This window comes from Podarcis pityusensis, assembly GCF_964106645.2.
Source record: "Podarcis pityusensis genome assembly, chromosome: 14".
Classification (NCBI taxonomy): Eukaryota; Metazoa; Chordata; class Lepidosauria; order Squamata; family Lacertidae; genus Podarcis; species Podarcis pityusensis.
Genome location: NC_138039.1, coordinates 48346102 through 48366009, shown reverse-complemented (window position 1 = coordinate 48366009; position 19908 = coordinate 48346102). Strand labels below are relative to the sequence as shown.

Genomic DNA, 19908 nt, shown 5'->3' with positions numbered 1-19908 from the left:
TGCTGCATAGTCAAAACTGACATAGTCCTGATAAGGACTGACATAGTCCTAACTGTTCATTGGCATTAGTTAACTCTTTTCCCCCTTTTTAGTTACTTTGAAATCACTGTAATCTTAAAATAGGATTTGTTTGTTTTAAACTTGGAGGGAAATTGATATCTTAAGTTCAAAATGGCTTATGTGGGAAGCATCCAGATTGTCTTCACTAAAAAGATTTGATAGTAACTTACAAGTATTAGGCAGATCTGTCACTAGTTTCATAATTAAGATCCAACTAGTCACTTGCTTTGTGTTCTAGGATACCCACATAAATATGGACCACAAGGTGGCTGTGCAGATCATTCCGTATTTGAAAGAATGAGAAAGTACCAAATGACTGGTGTAGAAGAGCCCATGAGCCAGGTATATAAATATAATCATTTACTCCTGACCCCCACTACTCCGTATTAGGATGCTCATAGCTTTGTAAAGGAACTTACATTCTTTAGCCAGAAGCCAAAGAGCTGTTTACTGTAGCCATGACCAAGGATCATGCCTTGTGATAACTATGTCATTATTGCAGACTCTCCCCCTTCAGTTTCAAAAAGGAATTGATATATGTCATAGGAGGACTGTATGAGAAATACAAGCTCAAAGAACCCTTGATGGCACAAAACTAGTTAAACTGTTACTTGGATCTGAATCATATTACCTGATAATGCAGTTTACATTAAATTTCCTGAAGCTTTACAGTCAAGAACATGGATACCATTAAGCTAAGTTGATTTATTAGGTTTTCTGATTTTGATTAAAAGTTAATTGCAGCTTTTAAGAACATTTTAAATACCTGTCAGTAGCAGGCCTAAAAACTTGGCTGAAAATTTCCTCAGGCTGCAGAAATGTGTCTTTTTTCATTGAAACTTCATTCATGCATTCAGCTGGCTCATGAGCTATTTTATTTCCTCTTAGTCCTTAGATAAACTTTGCATGTGCCAGATTAATTGGAGGCAAACATTTTTAAGAGCCAAGTCACTGTGCCAGTACGTATGGTAATAGGGGAATGTGGCTGGATTCAAGCAACTGTAATTGTGGACAGTGCAGAGATGTGTCAGACCACTCTCTCACTAAAGAGGACAGCCAAGTCCTGCATGATGGAGGATAGAAGCTTCGGTGTTGAACACATCTTTGCATATTACTGCATCAGAATTTACCAGCCAATACAAATTGTTAGTCACCACTTGCCCACAGATACCTTCTACGTGTTGGAGCCCTGCTTGATTTGAAGGTTCTTAACAGGCCTTATTTTCTCTCATCCTTTCCCGCCCCCCCCCCTGTTTTTAATGCAGATTGTCACTATTGTGTTACAGTGCATAACGTTTTTCGTTGTGTGTAACTGAGGCTGCAATCCTAATCCTACTTACCCAGGAGTAAGCCCCACTGAATTCAATAGGATTTACTCCTGAGTAGTAATGGTTAGGATTGTGCTGTTGGTCTCTGTATTCTTTGAACTGGAAGGCTGTATAGAAGTGTTATTTATCTATATTGCTAAGCTCCTTGGCTTTGTATGCTGCAGCAAACTTTAGAGGAATCTACCAATCATGGCCCAGAGCTTTTAAGAAGAAAACGAGCTGCTCAAGCTGAAAAAAACACTTGTCAACTCTATATTCAGACAGACCACCTATTCTTTAGATATTATGGAACAAGAGAAGCTGTGATTGCGCAGGTAAGTGTTTAGCTATTGCTTCAAGTGATAGTTTTCTTTTAAAGGAGGTGAAAGGAGGATGTCCTTTATGTAAAAAGTCATCTTAATGTACAACTGCCTACATTGTTCTTTTCTGGAAAATTGTCATGTATACAACTTTTTGCACAACACATAAAAAGCACATTGTCAGCAACAGAACCTATAGTTACTTGTGGATGTGCACTATGGGTATTTATGTATCTCTAGAACATACGATAAATGCCCATGCAGGGGGTGGACCCTGAAATTCCCCTGGGATGTGGTAGAGCACATGCTTATTATTATACAAAAGGTTCCAGGTTCATCTCCAGGTAGGATTAGAACCCTAGAGCAACAGCCTGTTATTTTGTACTGCTTTTAATAGTTTTTAAACTGCTTTTATATTGCTGTACCTGGCCCTGACATATTTATGAGGGTGGTACATAAATACTTATTTAAATAAAGAAGTAAATGAACCAAATGAATCAATGGTTTAAGGCAGCTCCCTTGACATTTTGCCTCTCAGATAACTACATGCACAGAACTTTAACCTTCTTCTGTTTCAGATATCCAGCCATGTTAAAGCAATTGACACAATTTACCAGTCAACAGATTTCTCAGGAATCCGAAATATCAGTTTTATGGTGAAACGAATAAGAGTAAGTACTCTGTAATTTAATTTTTAGAATTTCTGTTCCTTGCAAGCTCTAGCTAACTTAGCCATTCCTGCTAAATAAAGTGTTTTCAGTTGCCTATTATTTATTCCAGTAGTCCAGTGCTGGTGAACATACTGTTAATTCTTACCCTATTTACACTAATGGAATAAAAGATGTGGAGGCAACTTTTGAATCTTCGCTACAAATGAAACCAGCAACAAAACGTTGCATTGAGAAATGTTCTTGGTCAGGGTGCCAGCCAGCCATACCTCTTCCAGGTTACCCATTTCATTCCTCCTCCCACAGCTTGCCATCCTCCCCCAAACACATTCAGTCTTCCATAGCCGCAGAGCAGCGTGAAGTTCTTCCCTCTTGTGTGTGGTACCATTTTGACTAACATAAGCATTGAGATTCTCCTCCAAATTCCACTAATAGAGGGGTGGACTGAGTTTCTGAAAATCTCAAGGAAAATCAGTTGGTGAAATTAGATTATTTACTAAGAAGCCCTGCCTAGTATAGTGGAGAAGTTTTGGACTTCGCATTTGGGTCTGAATACCTGCTCAGCTTTGGAACCCGCTGGTGGGCTTAGACCTAGTCACTTTGTCTCAGAGAGATTATATAATTATATAATTAATAATATAGTGCTCAGACTTGATGACATGAAAAACAAACCTTACGGGTTTGAGAGCAATAAAAGGCAAATGTTCTTTCTTTCCACCCTTTCTTAAGTGTAAGATAGGCTGTCCATGTGTGCAGAGTGATGTTGACAATCTGACACTCAGATTTATTTATTTTTTTAGTTTCAATCTTTCATTCACTTGTTTCCATGACCTCCTCACACCTCCCCTTTTGTATTCCACTTCTATTAGTTGTTTCAGCAATTCCTTTCCATCTTCCTCTGCTTTCTATCCTATAATTATCTTAACACATTTTGACCTTATTTTCCCCTTTAATTCTCTATTAATCTATTTATACTTAATTCCTTATAACATTTCTGCTGAAGCCATATAACTTCATTCCAACATTTTTCTAACATTCATTGATTTTACAATATTTCTGTAAATAGTCTTTAAACTTTTTCCAATCTTCTTCCACCGACTCTTCTCCCTGGTCTCGGATTCTGCCAGTCATTTCCGCCAATTCCATATAGTCCATCAACTTCATCTGCCATTCTTCCCGGGTGGGTAAATCTTGTGTCTTCCAATACTTCGCGATGAGTATTCTTGCTACTGTTGTAGCATACATCCTCTGACACTCAGATTTTGGGTGTGATATTTTATCTCCATTTTCTGGCCAATATAAATTTTATGCCACTCCATCTGTACTATTGGGTGATGGTATTGAGGCCCTGAAGCTTTCCTATAACTGCAAATGTTCTTTGATTCCAATTACATTTTCCCTTAGAGTTCAAGGGATTTCTCCTGTGCATTTGCTTCCTCTTTGTTTAAATTTACTAGCCCCTAGGAATTGGAGTACATCTGTTGAGCTTATTACATTGTTACCATTTACTTGTTGTCCTTGGGTGGTGATTAAAGCAGTTCCTTGGCTCTTGGCAAATAATCTTTTCTCTGGTCCTGTGTCACTTCATACCATGCCTCTTAATGACTGCAACATCAAGCCACAAATTGCATGTGTTGAACTGCTTTTGCAGATCAAGCACCACAGAGTTTTCTTTCCCCCTCTCAATGCTTTTCAGTGGGTACTGTTCATATAATTCATTTCTGAGTCACTGAATGTTAAACTGGTGAGATTGAGTAATGTATATTATTATATCTGTGAATCAGTCTTTTGCAGTGTGGATTCTTACAGTGAGCATAGGTTACATCTTTGAAAAGCTGCTACTTGGCTAGCAAGAGTTATTTGACACCGCAGAACCTTTTCTTTTAGATCAACACTACTCAAGATGAAAAAGACCCTACCAATCCCTTCAGATTTCCAAATATTGGTGTGGAGAAATTTTTGGAACTCAATTCTGAGCAGAATCATGATGACTATTGTTTAGCCTATGTGTTCACTGATCGTGATTTTGATGATGGTGTCCTTGGCTTGGCTTGGGTTGGAGCACCTTCAGGTAAAAAAAAAAAAAAAAAAAAAAGTTTATGTTGCTTGAGTGAAGTATAGAGGGCATCTTGTGTGTTTAAGATCTTAAGATCAAGACCAATCTGGCATCTCCAGTTAAAATGATATCTGTTAGCAAGGATATCTATTTACCTGTATCCTGGAGAGCTGCTGCCTGTCAGTGTTGTGGCAATGGCCTGGCTCTATACACAGAGTTCCATCATGGCCAAAATTCTTAAATGATTGTGTTGCCTAGTTTAAATGGTTAAACTCCTAGTGTTACTGAAAGGCAGCATACCTTGCTACCTGGCAGGCTTGCCTGACTGAGGTGATACTTCTTTTCACTTATACTACGTAGTTGTCATGTGCTCCTTACTCTCACAAGAGTATATGAGGCACAGGAGATTAACTTCCACCCTACAGCTGAAGTGTTGAAATAAATCTTAACCAGCCAGAAAAAAAGTTACAGCTTTTCCTAACCTGATGACCTCCAGACATTTTGGACTACAACTCCTATCAGCCTCAGCATCATATGGCAGTGCTGGCAGCAGCTGATAAAAGTTGTAGTCCAAAATACCAGGAGGGCACTGTGTTGGGGAATTCTATGCTAGACAATACCAGAACAACTGCCATTTGGTATCATCAGTGCCCATTTAAACTGTGTACAGTGGAACCTCTGGTTATGTACCATCCTCCTTACTTTGGGTAACGAGCTCCGCTAACCTGGAAGTAGGTGTTCTGGGTAGCAAACTTTGCCCTGGGATGCGAGTGGAAGTCACATGGTGGCAGTGGGAGGCCCCATTAGCAAAAGCGTGCCTCAGGTTAAGAACGGTTTCGGGTTAAGAACGGACCTCCAGAACAAATTTAAGTACATAAACAGAGGTACCACTGTAGTATAAAGGGAAGAGTCTTGCTTAAGTGTCTAAAGCTGCCCTCATTGCAGTTAACCAAAGTGGAAGGATCATCTAGCACAGTCCAAGGCTAGAAGGATGTGAAACTCAAACTAATTTCAAAAACCCTTTGCAAGCAGTCAGTTCAAACCTTTGGCAAGAGTGGCCAGTCCATTCTGCAACAGTCTCTGGGATACAGAGGAAGAGGAAATAGAAGGCAGTAGTAGAATGATAGACTACAAGTTGTTTTTCCCACTGCTAACTGTAGCCCATTGACAGAAGACAGGTTGCCTTGCTCATGTCTGGTCTTTGGATAGAGGTAACTTCGCTTGTTTACTACTTAATGTCCAGGTTCTGCCTAAGAGCAAGTGGCAAAGCAGATCTGCTTCTGTTTCAATGGGCTTAGGGAAAGGCTATAGTTCAGGGGCAGAGCACCTGCTTTGAATGCAGAATATCCCAGGTTAATCCCAGCATCTCTTATGTAGGGCTGCGAAAGGCCCTGTCTGAAACCGGAGACTTACTGCCAGTCAGTGTGTAGACAATACTGAGTTAGATAATTGGCATAAGGCATTATCCTGTAGTCCTTTTCAGGCATTGTCATTAGGATTTTCCTTTTTGTACTTATCCAAGTCACCTTCGGGGAGCAAGCCTTAAACAGGAGAATGTCTTTTGAACTGATTATGGTTTGAACTCACTAACCACTATACAGGTGACTTATAGAATCATAGAATCATAGAATCATAGAATCATAGAGTTGGAAGAGACCACAAGGGCCATCGAGTCCAACCCCCTGCCAAGCAGGAACTTATGGGTGTTTCACTTCAGGGCATTTAGGTGCATGAAATACACTTTAGGGCATTTCTCTACACAGCATTTGGATGGCAAAAATAACTTCTTTTTTAAGCTGCTTTGGGAGTCAATACTGACTGAAAAACAACATATACATTTAATGAGTAATGTATAGAAGAAGGAGTGAAAATTATCAACCTTATCCTTCTGCAAATATCATTTTTAAAGCCCACAGACGGCTGGTTATTTTGGCAACTCTTGCATTATTTTTCTGCAGACGTAACATAGCCCCTTCCTCAAAAACAAACAAACAAAACCTTCGAGAGACTACTGTTAACCTCTGCATACCACAATTTATGTTATTTTCAGGTCACAACCTTTGCCACCATCCTATTAAAATTCCTGTTGATCAGTAGTTTCATCTTCAGGAAGACAATTTTGGATAACTGGTAACTCAGAAGTGGGTGTGACTTGTCTAACTGATATTTTTGTCTTTGTGGTTTCAACCCAAACTTCCCGAAGAACAGTTGGTCTGTAAATATACTCTTAAGAATGAGTCATACTGCTTGCTGAGATAAGCAGATATTCTTAGGCTAAGTACTTTGCAACAGCAAAGTGTGCTATTTAAGCACTTGAACTGTAGCACTTGGAAGAATCACAGTTTAAGAAGCACATATTTGAGGACCTCAAGAATTTATAGTCTACCCCTGCAAGTGCATGTTGACCTCCATATAGAATAGACTGTTGGCCATTGGGGGTTGCAGCTGAGGGTGGGAAAAGTTTGTGGCAGTGCAGGATTGTAAAGCTTTGTCTCTGCCCCACGCCGTCTCTCTCTGAAAGCCATATGAAAGGCTAAGGGTCACATAAGGGCTGCAGGTCCTCCTCTCCAGTATAAGATAAAACTTTTTTTCCTCACTGAGGCATAGTTTGTAGGCCCCCCCCCAAAAAAAAATTACTTCTCCTGCTAAAATCCTAAGATCATAGAGTCGTAGAGTTGGAAGGGACCACAAGGGTCAGCTAGTCCAACTACCTGCAATGCAGGAATGTGGGGCTCAAACCCACAAACCTGAGATTAAGATTCTCATGCTCTACTGATTGAACTATCCCAGTTGTGAGACCCTTTCCAAACTTGGTGACAGAGTGGAAGGCCAGTGATACATGCTGGAGCAAAGAATCAAAATTTCAAATAGAGCCTGAATGGAATGATAGGATTGTGGAAAGTGGTCATAGGATCATGGAAAGCTGCCTTGCACTGAATGAGACCACTGGCCCATCTAGCTTGGCCTTGCCTACACTGACCAGCAGCCGCTCTCTAAGGCAGGCTTCCTCAACCTCGGCCCTGCAGATGTTTTTGGCCTACAACTCCCATGATCCCTAACTAGCAGAACCAGTGGTCAGGGATGATGGGAATTGTAGTCTCAAAACATCAGGAGGGCCGAGGTTGAGGAAGCCTGCTCTAAGGTATCAGCCAATTCGTAGGAAAAACTCACTGTGTCAGTTTGTTGTTCTGTGGCAGAAGTTCTGTGTTGGAGATTATTCCAAATGATACTAGAGGTGGGGTAGTAATGTTACATAAACTAAAGCAGTTCCTCACTTAACCCCAATCAATGAAATGTCCACTTAAGTAAAGTGTGGAATGTGCCAGAAATTTGAACTTCTGATGGAAGGGAATGCTTTGCAGGGGATTAAACATGGCCAATAAATCTGCCTGTCATTCACTCTTTGCACAAAGAGCTTTGTTACAGTTGCTCCTTGCTAATTGTGCCAGAATATAGGGTGAGATGTTTTGATAACAAAAGTAATGGCGAGAAAAACTCTATTGTGGCATTTTCTTAGCTGGAATATTTATTCATAGCTTTCTAGTGAATCTAGAATAATCCCCTTTTAAAATGCTTTTGCTTAATTTTAACTGCAGGGAGCTCTGGTGGTATATGTGAAAAGAGCAAGCTTTATTCTGACGGCAAAAAGAAATCCTTAAATACTGGCATCATCACAGTACAGAACTATGGTTCCCACGTCCCTCCTAAGGTCTCTCATATCACCTTTGCACATGAAGTTGGACATAACTTTGGTTCTCCAGTAAGTATGAGTGTTACAGCTGCATTCCTAGCTAGCCCTGCTTCTACAGCAGATTAGGGGTACCCAAGAGTTGTGCTGAAATCCTCCCCTCCTGTTTTGTGTAAATAGAACTGATGTGAGTTGTGCTTCTCCCAAGTTAACAGTTTGTTGCATCCAAGCCTTGACTTTTGAACGTGGGCAATCAGGAATTATCATACTTTCACAGTGCACTTATGACCTTGTGCAACAGAGCAAATGCTTCTCTCTCTCTCTCTCTCTCTCTCAGAGAAATGACATTTTAGAGCCTTTGCTATGGCATAGTTGAAAGAATACTGGCTTGTTCCTATACAGTTTGGCCTTGTTTTTCACAGCCTGCAGGGTCACATGTGCTAGCAAGCTTCTGCAAGATAGACGTTAACAAGGACTGAACTCTGCTTTCCAAGAACATGTCCTTTGCAAGCTTCAGTGAAATTACTAGGACTTGTGTGAGATGTGGTAGGAGTAGTTTGCAATAACCATGTGGAATGTGCTGTTTGTATAAATACAAAGGCGGACACACTCTCTTGTGTGGACACAGTTATTGCAACTTGCCTTGCCAAAATGTAAGCAATGATATATAGTCTGGTTAACATAATGTGGAGAATCCATTTATTTGTCCTGGCTTTTGATAGTGTTAAATATAACTCTTATCACTTATGCCAAATGTTTAAGAAAAAATTGCCACGTCTCTTATGGTTTATGTGACTAGCTTGTATTGATACTGAACACCTTCCACTGGGATATAAAACATGTTGGGATTAGCAATGCCAGTTTATGCTGAACTTGGAGTTTGGATGCTCAAAGCACTTTGAAATATTAAAATGTTTTTTGTTTTCATAGAATTATAGAATTGGAAGAGTCATAGAATCATAGAGTTGGAAGGTGCCCATGGGTCATCTAGTCCAACCCCCTGCAATGCAGGAATCTCAGCTAAAGCATCCATGACAGATGTCCATCCAACCTCTGCTTAAAAACCTCCAAGAAAGGAGAGTCCACAACCTCCCAAGGGAGAATGTTCCACTGTCAAATAGCTCTTACTGCCAGAAAGTTTTTCCAAATGTTTGGTTGGAATCTCCTTTCTTGTAACTTGAAGCCATTGGTTTTATCTATTGCTAGAGTGGTTTGTTGTGGTTTTAAGTCTAAATTTTACTTCAGTTGGTGCTCAGACTGTTCATATTGTGCAGATAAGGGGATAACATATTGGTTATTAATGGATAGAAACAATCTATTGAATGTAAGAAAAATATAATATTGCTTATGGGTGCTGGTTGGTGAATGTTCTATGAAAAGTTTCCAAGTTAATTCCAGGAAAACTGGCTGCAAATATCATTTCTCCCTAACCCTGCCTGCCTCTTATCCTGGTGACATTCACTCCTCCACTAACACTATTACTGTAAAGCTGCCTTTAAGACAACAGAAAATTAAACCGAGAATTATCTCTCTTGCAGCATGATTCTGGAACAGAATGCACTCCAGGAGAGTCTAAAAACTTGGGACAGAAAGAAAATGGCAATTACATAATGTATGCAAGAGCAACATCTGGGGACAAACTTAACAACAACAAATTCTCTATCTGTAGCGTTCGGAATATCAGCCAAGTTCTTGAAAAAAAGAGAAATAATTGTTTTGTTGGTAGGTTGATAATTCATCCATGTTTTTTGGGGGGGAGGGTGATATGGGAATAGGGTATCAGTATGAAATCTAGACAGTCTCAAGACTCCCCAATTTGTCATTTTTGAAAATTTCACTGGCCAGTTGTCCCTCCAATAGATAAAAAAGAAAGCCAAGCAAAACCAAGCAAGAACCTTGCTTGTCACCAATAAACTATAGCTCTGCTTGTTCACAAGTGTCCCACCCCCTAGCTCACACAGATGCTATTTTTCTGGGTCCTGTTCAAGGTGCTGGCATTTACCTTTAAAGACTCAAATTCTTGTCCCAACCTACCCATGTTTTGAGATCTGCTTGGAGCTCTTCTTCAAGGGCCCTTCTTAACAGATGTGCACTGTGTCACAACAAAGGAGAGGGTTTTTGTGTTGGTGGTGTCCTGATTGCAAAGCATCTTTTCACAAAGAAATGCACCACACCATTAAGTGGCAACCTTTTTACTCCTGGTTACGTTTCTGTATTCCCAGGCATATAAATGCATGCAGTGCCTTAGCCTATGGTTTAGCTGTTGCCAAATATTATTGCTAAAGTTCCAGTTCCAGCAGAGATTCAGCAAGCATTCCTTTTGACTTGCAGGCATCACTTAAATATTTTTTCATGCCACAGGCCTATGTGGCTGTACAAAGGATATTTTTTTAAACTGACTAGTCATTTTAAGAATTTTTTCGTACAGTTTTTTTTAGTTTACATAGCCATATATGGCTCTGATATTGCAGCATAGAAATACTTTTATCAATAAAATCATTATATTTGTTCACTATCTTGGAATCTACTGGATGGAGAGCAATATCCACATGTTTTGAGTAAATAGAACATTTTAAGCAACAACAAAAAATGCAACTTGTTTCCCATACCTGCTCTGGTTATTTAAAAGGAATTTCCCTTTTGTTTTGGTTCAGTTAATCACTGTGACCTCCAGTGTTTCTCTAAATATCTCACAATATATGTTTAAGGGACAAAGTGTTCTGAAGATCTTCCTGCTTTTCAGAATCTGGTCAACCTATCTGTGGGAATGGATTGGTGGAGCAAGGAGAGCAGTGTGATTGTGGTTACAGTGACCAGTGTAAAGATGACTGTTGCTATGATGCAAACCAACCAGAAGACAAGAAGTGCAAACTAAAACCAGGCCAGCAGTGCAGGTATTGATGTCCAACTTGGTTTTCACTATCTAACTGCTTGACTATTGCTGCCCCTGAACATTTTGCCAATAAGTATCTGTAAATCACAATTTACAGTGGCAATTGAAATTATTCAACCCCCCTTTCAAATTGTGTTTATTATCAAAATTAAAGACTTTCAGCTGTTTGCAGTGAGCAGATCAAACAGAAGCAATTGAAATAGCTCAATACAGTGGATGCTTCCCCAAATTCAGCTGGCATACTGGCTTCTCCAGTCTCACTATTACCCAACTCCCTGAATAGAATCCCTCACAACAGCACAAATACAACAGGTGTTGTCTCATGATGCTTGCTGTGTGCAAGGCCTGCCTGGGAACTGAATGCCCAGCACTGATGTGGAGCCTTTATGCCGTGCAGGCTCATTGGCACCCATTGCTGCCTCCTAAGGTGAGTAAGGTGCTGGCCTCAAGTTCATCTTTGGCCAGTCTCTGTCGGGCTGCTAAGACTGGGGGCATCTTTCCAGGTCCCTGTGGGTGGGATGTGGATGCACCTCTCTTTGGGGTGGAGGGGGTTTAGAGACCAGGGGTGGCGGCTGCCGCCTGGAGGACTCCCAAGGAGAGGAGACTGAGGGAACACTCTACAAGGGAGGGTGTTCAAAAAGGGGTGAGGGGCTGCTGGCTCTGCAAGGAAGGTGTGACATAACTGGGCTCCTGAGCCCCACAGGGGTGTCACAGAAAGAATGTAGTTGGTCAAGGGAGCCATGGACTCCAAAAGGTTGAAAACCCCTGGGCCTAGAGGTTTGCTGAGCATCAAATTTGGCTGCATGTTAGAAATACAACGTAAGTCAAGAGAATGGTCCAAGAAGGTAAGTGAAGAGATCATCGGCCTTCACAAACAAGGAGCAGGATACAAAAAGATAGTGAAGGCACTGAATGTTCCTAGAGGCACATAGTTGGGAACATAGTTTGCAAGCTCAAAGTTAAAGGAACAATGGTTACATTACCTGGATGGGGCAGGGGGAAAAAGCTATCTGTGGCACCAACCAGATTTCTGAGAAGGCAGGCTGGGAAAAAATCTTGAGTGACTGCAAAAGAGCTGCAGCAAGACTTGGTGGCAGCAGGCACTGAGGTTTTAGTGAGCACAGTAAGGCACGTACTAAATGCAGAAGGTTTCCATCCCAGGACTCCCAGGACGTACACCACTACGAAACCAAAAGCACAAGAGAAGTCGGATCCAGTATGCTCAAAATCATATAAATAAGCCACAGAGGTTTTGAGATTCTGTTCTGTAGTGCAATGAAACAAAATTTGGAACTTTCTGGCCCCATGGATCAGCGCTACATCTGGAGGAGGAAGAATGAAGCATACGCTGAGAAGAACTCAGTGAAGCATGACAAGAGGGAGATAGACTGAAATTGCAGAGTTTTGAGAAATTAAAAAACAAAGTGCGAGACTGGCTTCATTATTATCAGATAATGGAGGCATACAATTTGGACAAGAAAATTGGCTTCCAGGTGGAAAAATCAAAATTAGAAACAGAACTGCTAGAACCCAAAACTAAGATTTTGTCAAAGATGTATAACTTGCTGTTGAAATGGAATACACAGGATGAAACGGTGAAATCTGCTATGATTAAATGGGCACAAGATGTTGGACATAACATAATGATGGCTGACTGGGAACAGTTATGGACCACAGGTATGAAGTTTACGGCATGCAATGCCTTAAGAGAGAATATTATGAAAATGATATACAGGTGGTACATGACACCAGTCAAGCTTGCAAAAATCTATCATTTGCCCGATAATAAATGTTGGAAATGTAAAGAAACTGAAGGTTCATTTTTTCACCTTTGGTGGACGTGCCCAAGGATTAAGGCTTTCTGGGAGATGATTTATAATGAAATGAAAAGGGTATTTAAATATACCTTTCTGAAGAAACCAGAGGCCATTCTCCTGGGCATGGTCGGCCAAACGGTGCCAAAGAAGGACAGAACTTTCTTTATGTACGCCACAACAGCAGCAAGAATACTTATTGCAAAGTATTGGAAGACACAAGATTTACCCACTCTGGAAGAATGGCAGATGAAGGTGATGGACTACATGGAATTGGCGGAAATGACTGGCAGAATCCAAGACCAGGGAGAAGAGTCGGTGGAAGAAGATTGGAAGAAATTTAAAGACTATTTACAGAAATATTGCAAAATTAATGAATGTTAGAATGATGTCAGAATGAACTTAAGTGGTTTAAGCAGCAATGTTATAAAGGTGTATGTAAAAATGGACTGTTAACAGGTGAGAATCCAAAGTTATAAAATATTAAGTTAAAGGATTAAGATAAAAACAAAGAGGGAAAGAAATTGCTGAATTAACTAACTGAATTGGAATACAAAAAAGGGAGGTGTGAGGAGGTTCGGGAAGCAAGGAAATGAATGTAAGGCATGGAAAGACTGATATATTTTTTTAAGTGTTTTTTATCTTTTTTCTGTATTTTGTATTTTCCTTTTATTTTTATTTTTGTATTTTTTTCCTTTCTTTTTATTTACGTAATTCTTTTCTTTGAAACCTTAATAAATATCATTAAAAAAAAAAAGAACTCAGTGAAGCATGGTGGTGGCTCAGTGATGCTCTGGGGCTGCTTTACATCCTCTGGCACTCAAAACTTGCAGTTTGTGGAAGGCAGGATGGATTCACTGAAGTATCAGGAAATCCTAGGAGGAAACATGCCATCTGTGAGGAAGCTGAAGCTTGGACGTCACTGGACAGTGATCCCAAGCATACCTCAGATTCCACCAAGGTTTGATTGCAGAAGTCCTGGAAACTTTTACAGTGGCCATCACAGTTACCTGACTTGAACCGCATAGAAAATCTCTGGTGGGATTTGAAGAAGGCGGTTGCAGCATGCAAATCCAAGAATATTACTGAACTGGAAGCCATTGCTCCTGAGGAGTGGGCTAAGATTCCTCAGGAATGCTGCTGGAAACTGCCTTTGGCTATGCATCTCTTTTGCAGGAGGTCATAGTAGCAAAAGGCTGCTCCCTAAGTACTAAAGATGCTTGCCCTGAAGGGGCTGAATAATAGTGAGACTGAAGAAGCCAATATAAGTTGCAATTTCAGCTGAATTTGGGGAAACCACTCGAAGCATCTGTTGTGTTGAGCTATTTCAATCGCTTTTGTTTGATTTGCTCATTGCAAACAGCTGTAAGTCTCTACATTTTGATAATAAACCTGATTTGCATTGGGGTTGAATAATTTTGATTGTCCTGATACATGTGAATAGGGTCACTATTTGAGGCTTTTGAGTAGTATAAGTTTTTGTTAAAGAACACCAGTGGTGACAAAGTCCATGTCTTTTTGTATTGTCGATCATGCTAGCTTTAGTCCTCTTTTCTGGCTCTGCTTTTGAGTTCCAAATTCCAATTTTCTGTTTTCCTTCTGCCAATGGGATAAAACACATCCCTTCTGTTTGGCCTTTGACTAGGCTGTTTGCTCTTATTGATGTTGTTACCTCTGTTTTGCTTTTGTTGAATGTATTTTATTTATTTGTTGCCTTGAACACTTGAAAGGCAGCTAATAAATTATTTGAAACTGAAGGAAGTGCCACAAGTAGGGCTGAGTGTGTTACACGTGAAAGGGGGACCCACATGTTCTTTTCAGTGCCTTGTTCTTTTTAATACTGATTTAAGCTTTTGAATTCAGCTAAAAACTATCAATGAGACTTTAAACAACCCTGTTATACCCACAGTCATAGGGATTAAAGAGTGATAGGAGGCACCTTTTTAAGAGCAAGCTTATCGGTTAAAGTTTTGATCTATATTGGTGATGGGCTACAGAACAAGGGCTAAAGTTAATCCTTCCAGCTAAATAACGAAAGGGTATGTGTGGGCTGAATAAGGTGATAGGAGGTACCTGTTAAGAAGTGACAACTGAGTATTTCCCCCTCTTTTACAGCCCCAGTCAAGGTCCCTGTTGCACATCATTTTGTACATTCAGGGTATTTGGAGCAAAGTGCCGAAATGATTCTGAGTGTGCGGAAGAAGGGAGGTGCAATGGCAACACTTCTTTCTGTCCAACATCTGCACCAAAGCCTAACTTGACGGACTGCAACAGAAATACACAAGTTTGCATAAATGGAGTAAGTCTTCTAGAGATGTTACAGAAAAGCTAAGGAATCATTTTCAGCTTACATGCTGCTGGCCCAGGATGATTGTATATTTCCCCCTGCTGGAATAAAGCATTTCCTTTATTGGGTAACAAGTGGAGAACCTGTGAATTTTCTTAGTGTTTAGGAAATGGCATTCTGAAGCTTTGCATTGTCAGGCCTTGTATTCTGCCCAGTCTATATCAAGTGCCACCAGCTGATGCATCCAGTTTTATTATTTCCAGAGTGGGAAATATATTACTCTCTGTACCGAAAAAAGTTCACAATATATGGTGGTGGTGGTTCTTCCTGTACAAATGACAAACCTTAAGTTTTCTGGAATGTAAAGCATGTATGGAAAAAAATTGTATCTTTTCTTCTCTAGCAATGTGCTGGTTCTATCTGTGAGAAGTATGGCTTAGAAGAATGTACATGTGCCAGTTCGGATGCAAAGGATGATAAAGAATTATGCCACGTATGTTGCATGGAGAAAAGTAAGTTCTCTTCACATTAAAACATAAATAGTGTAAGCTTGGATTTTGATACTAGAATTTCAGATACTTTTATTCAATAAAACTGAAGCTGGGGGAAAGTTTGCAGAACTCTTGAGTTATTCAGAGAACCTTACCATGAAGAAAGATGATTGCCTCAAGAGGTGGATCTTGTGTGCCATTAAGGACACGGGTGGCGCTGTGGGTAAAACCTCAGCGCCTAGGACTTGCCGATCGCATGGTCGGCGGTTTGAATCCCCGCGGCGGGGTGCGCTCCCGTCATTCGGTCCCAGCGCCTGCCAACCTAGCAGTTCGAAAGCACCCCCGGGTGCAAGTAGATAAATAGGGACCGCTTACCAGTGGGAAGGTAAACGGCGTTCCGTGTGCTGCGCTGGCTCGCCAGATGCAGCTTGTCACGCTGGCCACGTGACCCGGAAGTGTCTGCGGACAGCGCTGGCTCCCGGCCTCTAGAGTGAGATGAGCGCACAACCCTAGAGTCTGTCAAGACTGGCCCGTACGGGCAGGGGTACCTTTACCTTTTTAAGGACAGCCAAGTGTGAGGACACAATCCATTGAGAGATCCTTGTAAAAGCACTTCTAGCCACTGAGGCTCCCTGGGACTCCAGTGACGGAGTGGGATCCAGATGCATCCCCAGACTGTGCACCTGAACAGGCAATTGACCAACATCTCTGACATGGAAGCCCCACACGGACAATACTTCCATCCTGTCAGGGTTCAAGCTTGGCTTATTTTGTGCACAAGCTTTATTTAAAAAATCTCTGCTCCTTTGCAGCAGGAAATGAAATTACTCATGTGAGAAACCATCCCAGTGCATTGTGTGCTATTCTACTAGTTCAAATGGTGTTCCTCTCTTTTCTCTTTCAACCACCAAAATGCCTTGGCTCAGTCCTGGTTGTAACACTTCAATCTCATGAAGACTATTCATTTAACCTGAGGGCAGGAGGAACCTCCAGCCCACCAGCCTAATTAAGCTCACCAGACCTCTGAATTTGACCCATGAGGCCTTTCGGGCAAACTGTATCCATCTATCAGTTACCCAGTGACCTGTGATGTGAGGCGTAAAGATCTGTTATCTCTGATCTTGGCAGTAAGTGATGACAAGGGATCTCAGATCTTAGTGCTAAGTGCATCAGTACTTGTACTGATAAGCTTATATCTGGTCTTTAATGCTGTGGTGCTTAGCACTGAGATAACAAATAAGCCTCTTCTTGCTCTTTGTAAAAGGCAGCAAGATCTTAACCCATGATATGAGAAATGGCAACCCACTCTTGGAGTATAGCCATTCACCCACAGATTTCTTGCTTTGCAATCCTGGCTTGAATTTGAAGTGGGGCGGCAAAGGAAGAATCATGATACAACAAGTGATTAGCAGTTGTGTGGCCCCACCCACCTGTCAAAATGACCCATGGATCAATTTCCTACCACTGATTTAAGTAATGATTGCTGTCCTGTACCTCTTACATTCTTTCAATACACTTGTAATTGTGGGCAGGCTGTTGCTTGTGATGCATTTAGTTGTATTGCTCTTCCTAAAAATAACATCTGTTCTTAAAATGTTTTTTGCTTTATCCAGTGCTTCCAGACTCCTGTGCAAGTACAGGATCTGCTAAATGGAAGAACTTCTTCGATCACAAAACTATTACCCTGCAGCCTGGGTCACCCTGCAATGATTTTAAAGGTTACTGTGATGTGTTCATGAGGTGTCGATTGGTAGATGCTGACGGCCCCTTAGCCCGGTTAAAGAAGGCCATTTTTAATCCAGAGCTGTATGAAAACATTGCAGAATGGATCGTTGTAAGTTTTTAAACATAAGAAATCTCTAATACTATCTTGTGAACTGTGGTAAAGCTTGCCATTGTCAGTTGTTTTGAATTTGAATTAATTCCCACCTCCAAAAAACCCCCCTTTGATTGCCACAATTCTACAATGCTACCTTGATGAGTAGTACTTTTACAAGAGCAGTAGTTCATTTTCTTCAGAGCCATTGTAGCATCTGCTTTGCTGATATGTAAATAGTTACCCAAAGGGTAGCATGCTAGCAGTTTTATTGCTGCAGCACTAGGAGTCAGGTCCGCGCCCCCCCCCAAAAAATATATGGATAATGGTAAAATTCTCCTGCAGTCATACAGATTCTGCTTTAAGAATGTTGTATCCTTTTTCTAATGAAGCAGAGTGGTAGTACACTGTTGAATAAAGTGGGGTGGGAGGATGACGAAAAGCCATTAAGAATTGCTAGAAGCTCTACTCGTGAGCTCTTGTAATTTCTAGTTTTCAGAATTTGCTTATGTGTAACATTGGCCATGATTGCTGGGGCTGATGGGACATATATGTAGTTCAGCTACATCTGGAGAACCAAAGGTTCCCCATTTATATTATATTATTATATTATATTAATTATATTATATTATATTATATTATATTATATTATATTATATTATATTATTATTATATTATATTATAATATTATTATTATAATATTTATTAAGACACAAGTAGATAGATATATTTAGATAGATATATTTAGACACAAGTGGATAAAGCTTGTTGCCAGCTTTGGGTATGACAAAAAGGTGAAAAAGGCTGTTGTGCACTTTCCGGGCTTTAGAAGACAGTGTGCTATGTGGCTAGAACATTGGACTTGGTCCAGGAAGAGCTGGCTTAGATTCTTGCTTGGCCATGAAGCTTACTAGGTGACCTTAGGCAAGACATGATTAGTCTTAGTACAGTGGGGGTTGTCATGAGGGAAACTGCATAACCCTGTGCTTCTTAGAGGAAGGGTGAGATAAAGATCCAATAGGCAGGCACTGGTGCAGCTTCATTGATTTGTGTGCATCTGTATTGGCTGAGTGCCAGGAAAAATAGATTTTGATGTTTATATTTCTATGCTGCTTTTCATTCAAATGAATCCCAAAGCAGCTTGCAAACAATAAATAATAGTAACATGGTAGAGCATAATAGAACATCACAAATACAGCATGAATCAAATGAAATAACTAAAAAATCATCAATGTAATAATTACAATCTATAAAACACTATTAACAAAACAGCAACTAAAAAACAAGCTACACTGTAATTAAAGCAAAAGTCATATGATTAACAAATCAATACAGCATTTATAATCTATAAAACAGTATTAACAACATGAACAAAAAAGCAGCCAAAAATACGCTAAGCTCTGTTAAATTCATACTGCACCCCCATGAATCATATTCTTTCACTCTGTTCAGCACATTGAAATACAGTGGTACCTCAGTTTACATATGCTTCAGGTTACATACGCTTCAGGTTACAGACTCCGCTAATCTAGAAATAGTGCTTCAGGTTAAGAACTTTGCTTCAGGATAAGAACAGAAATTGTGCTTCAGCGGCGTGGCAGCAGCAGGAGGCCCCATTAACTAAAGTGGTGCTTCAGGTTAAGAACAGTTTCAGGTTAAGTACGGACCTCCGGAACAAATTAAGTACTTAACCCGAGGTACAACTGTACACATGTGCATAACAACTCCCTTCTGACGGCTCTTCAGGCCAGAAATGGGGCAACACTGGTGAAACTAGCCACCCTCTGATGGAAACAGAGTCTCTCCTCAGAGTTTGGAAACAGCTCCCCTATAAGATCTCCTAGGGCTGGAGGGTGGGGCAAAGCAGGTGGGAAAAGCCATTACCTGCTGGCCAACTCAGTGTCTCTCTCACAGTTCTTCCTCTGGATATTACTGTGTTTCATTTCACATTTTCCCTTTATTCACCAGGAGAACAGGAAATGTTATGTTATAATGAAACGTTTTCAGGGTTGTTTAGGAATGGAAAAGAATGGGAATTGCCAGATAAGAAACTCAGTAACTAGGTTTATTGCAGTAATGTGTTTTTGACCTAGCACATTTTCCAAACAGTGACCATTGCCCGTGTCCATGGGCATAGCCATGATTTTTGTTAAGGGGGGCAGGCTTTTGTTGGAGGAGGCAGAACCTCAGTTAAGTATTTTTCTTGATATGCGGGGCGGCTGCACCCCCCAGCTAAGCCCATGCCCATGTCCTTTAAATTTGGTCTCGAGGGGCTGATTCTCATCTCATTACATTAGAGAAGCTCTGCCATTGTCTTACCATGGTTGGTGGCTTGTTCAGGCCTGGATGCCACTGCATTCCTTTATTCCTGCTGAATTGTGATTGTCAGACACGTTCTGTTTCGTCTGGTGACCAGTCAGCCTCCATATCTGTACTACTTCTAATGAGACCTCATGGGAGACAGGTCGTGCAGTCAGCTCTTCCTTAGCAGCTCTCAGTTTTGTGTGC

The 19908-nt window shown here is 40.7% G+C and overlaps 1 protein-coding gene across 1 annotated transcript in view; it reads left to right on the top strand.

Annotated features, from left to right (window-relative positions):
* The window catches only part of ADAM10 (ADAM metallopeptidase domain 10), a 48618-nt gene that overhangs the window by 23523 nt on the left and 5187 nt on the right, over positions 1-19908 (top strand). The window contains exons 5-14 of the mRNA XM_080980727.1: positions 299-402; positions 1553-1702; positions 2266-2358; positions 4243-4426; positions 8008-8171; positions 9638-9821; positions 10843-10993; positions 14922-15105; positions 15497-15605; positions 17198-17418. Of these exons, the coding sequence (XP_080836853.1) occupies positions 299-402; positions 1553-1702; positions 2266-2358; positions 4243-4426; positions 8008-8171; positions 9638-9821; positions 10843-10993; positions 14922-15105; positions 15497-15605; positions 17198-17418 (1544 nt within the window). The remainder of the gene's footprint in view (positions 1-298; positions 403-1552; positions 1703-2265; positions 2359-4242; positions 4427-8007; positions 8172-9637; positions 9822-10842; positions 10994-14921; positions 15106-15496; positions 15606-17197; positions 17419-19908) is intronic.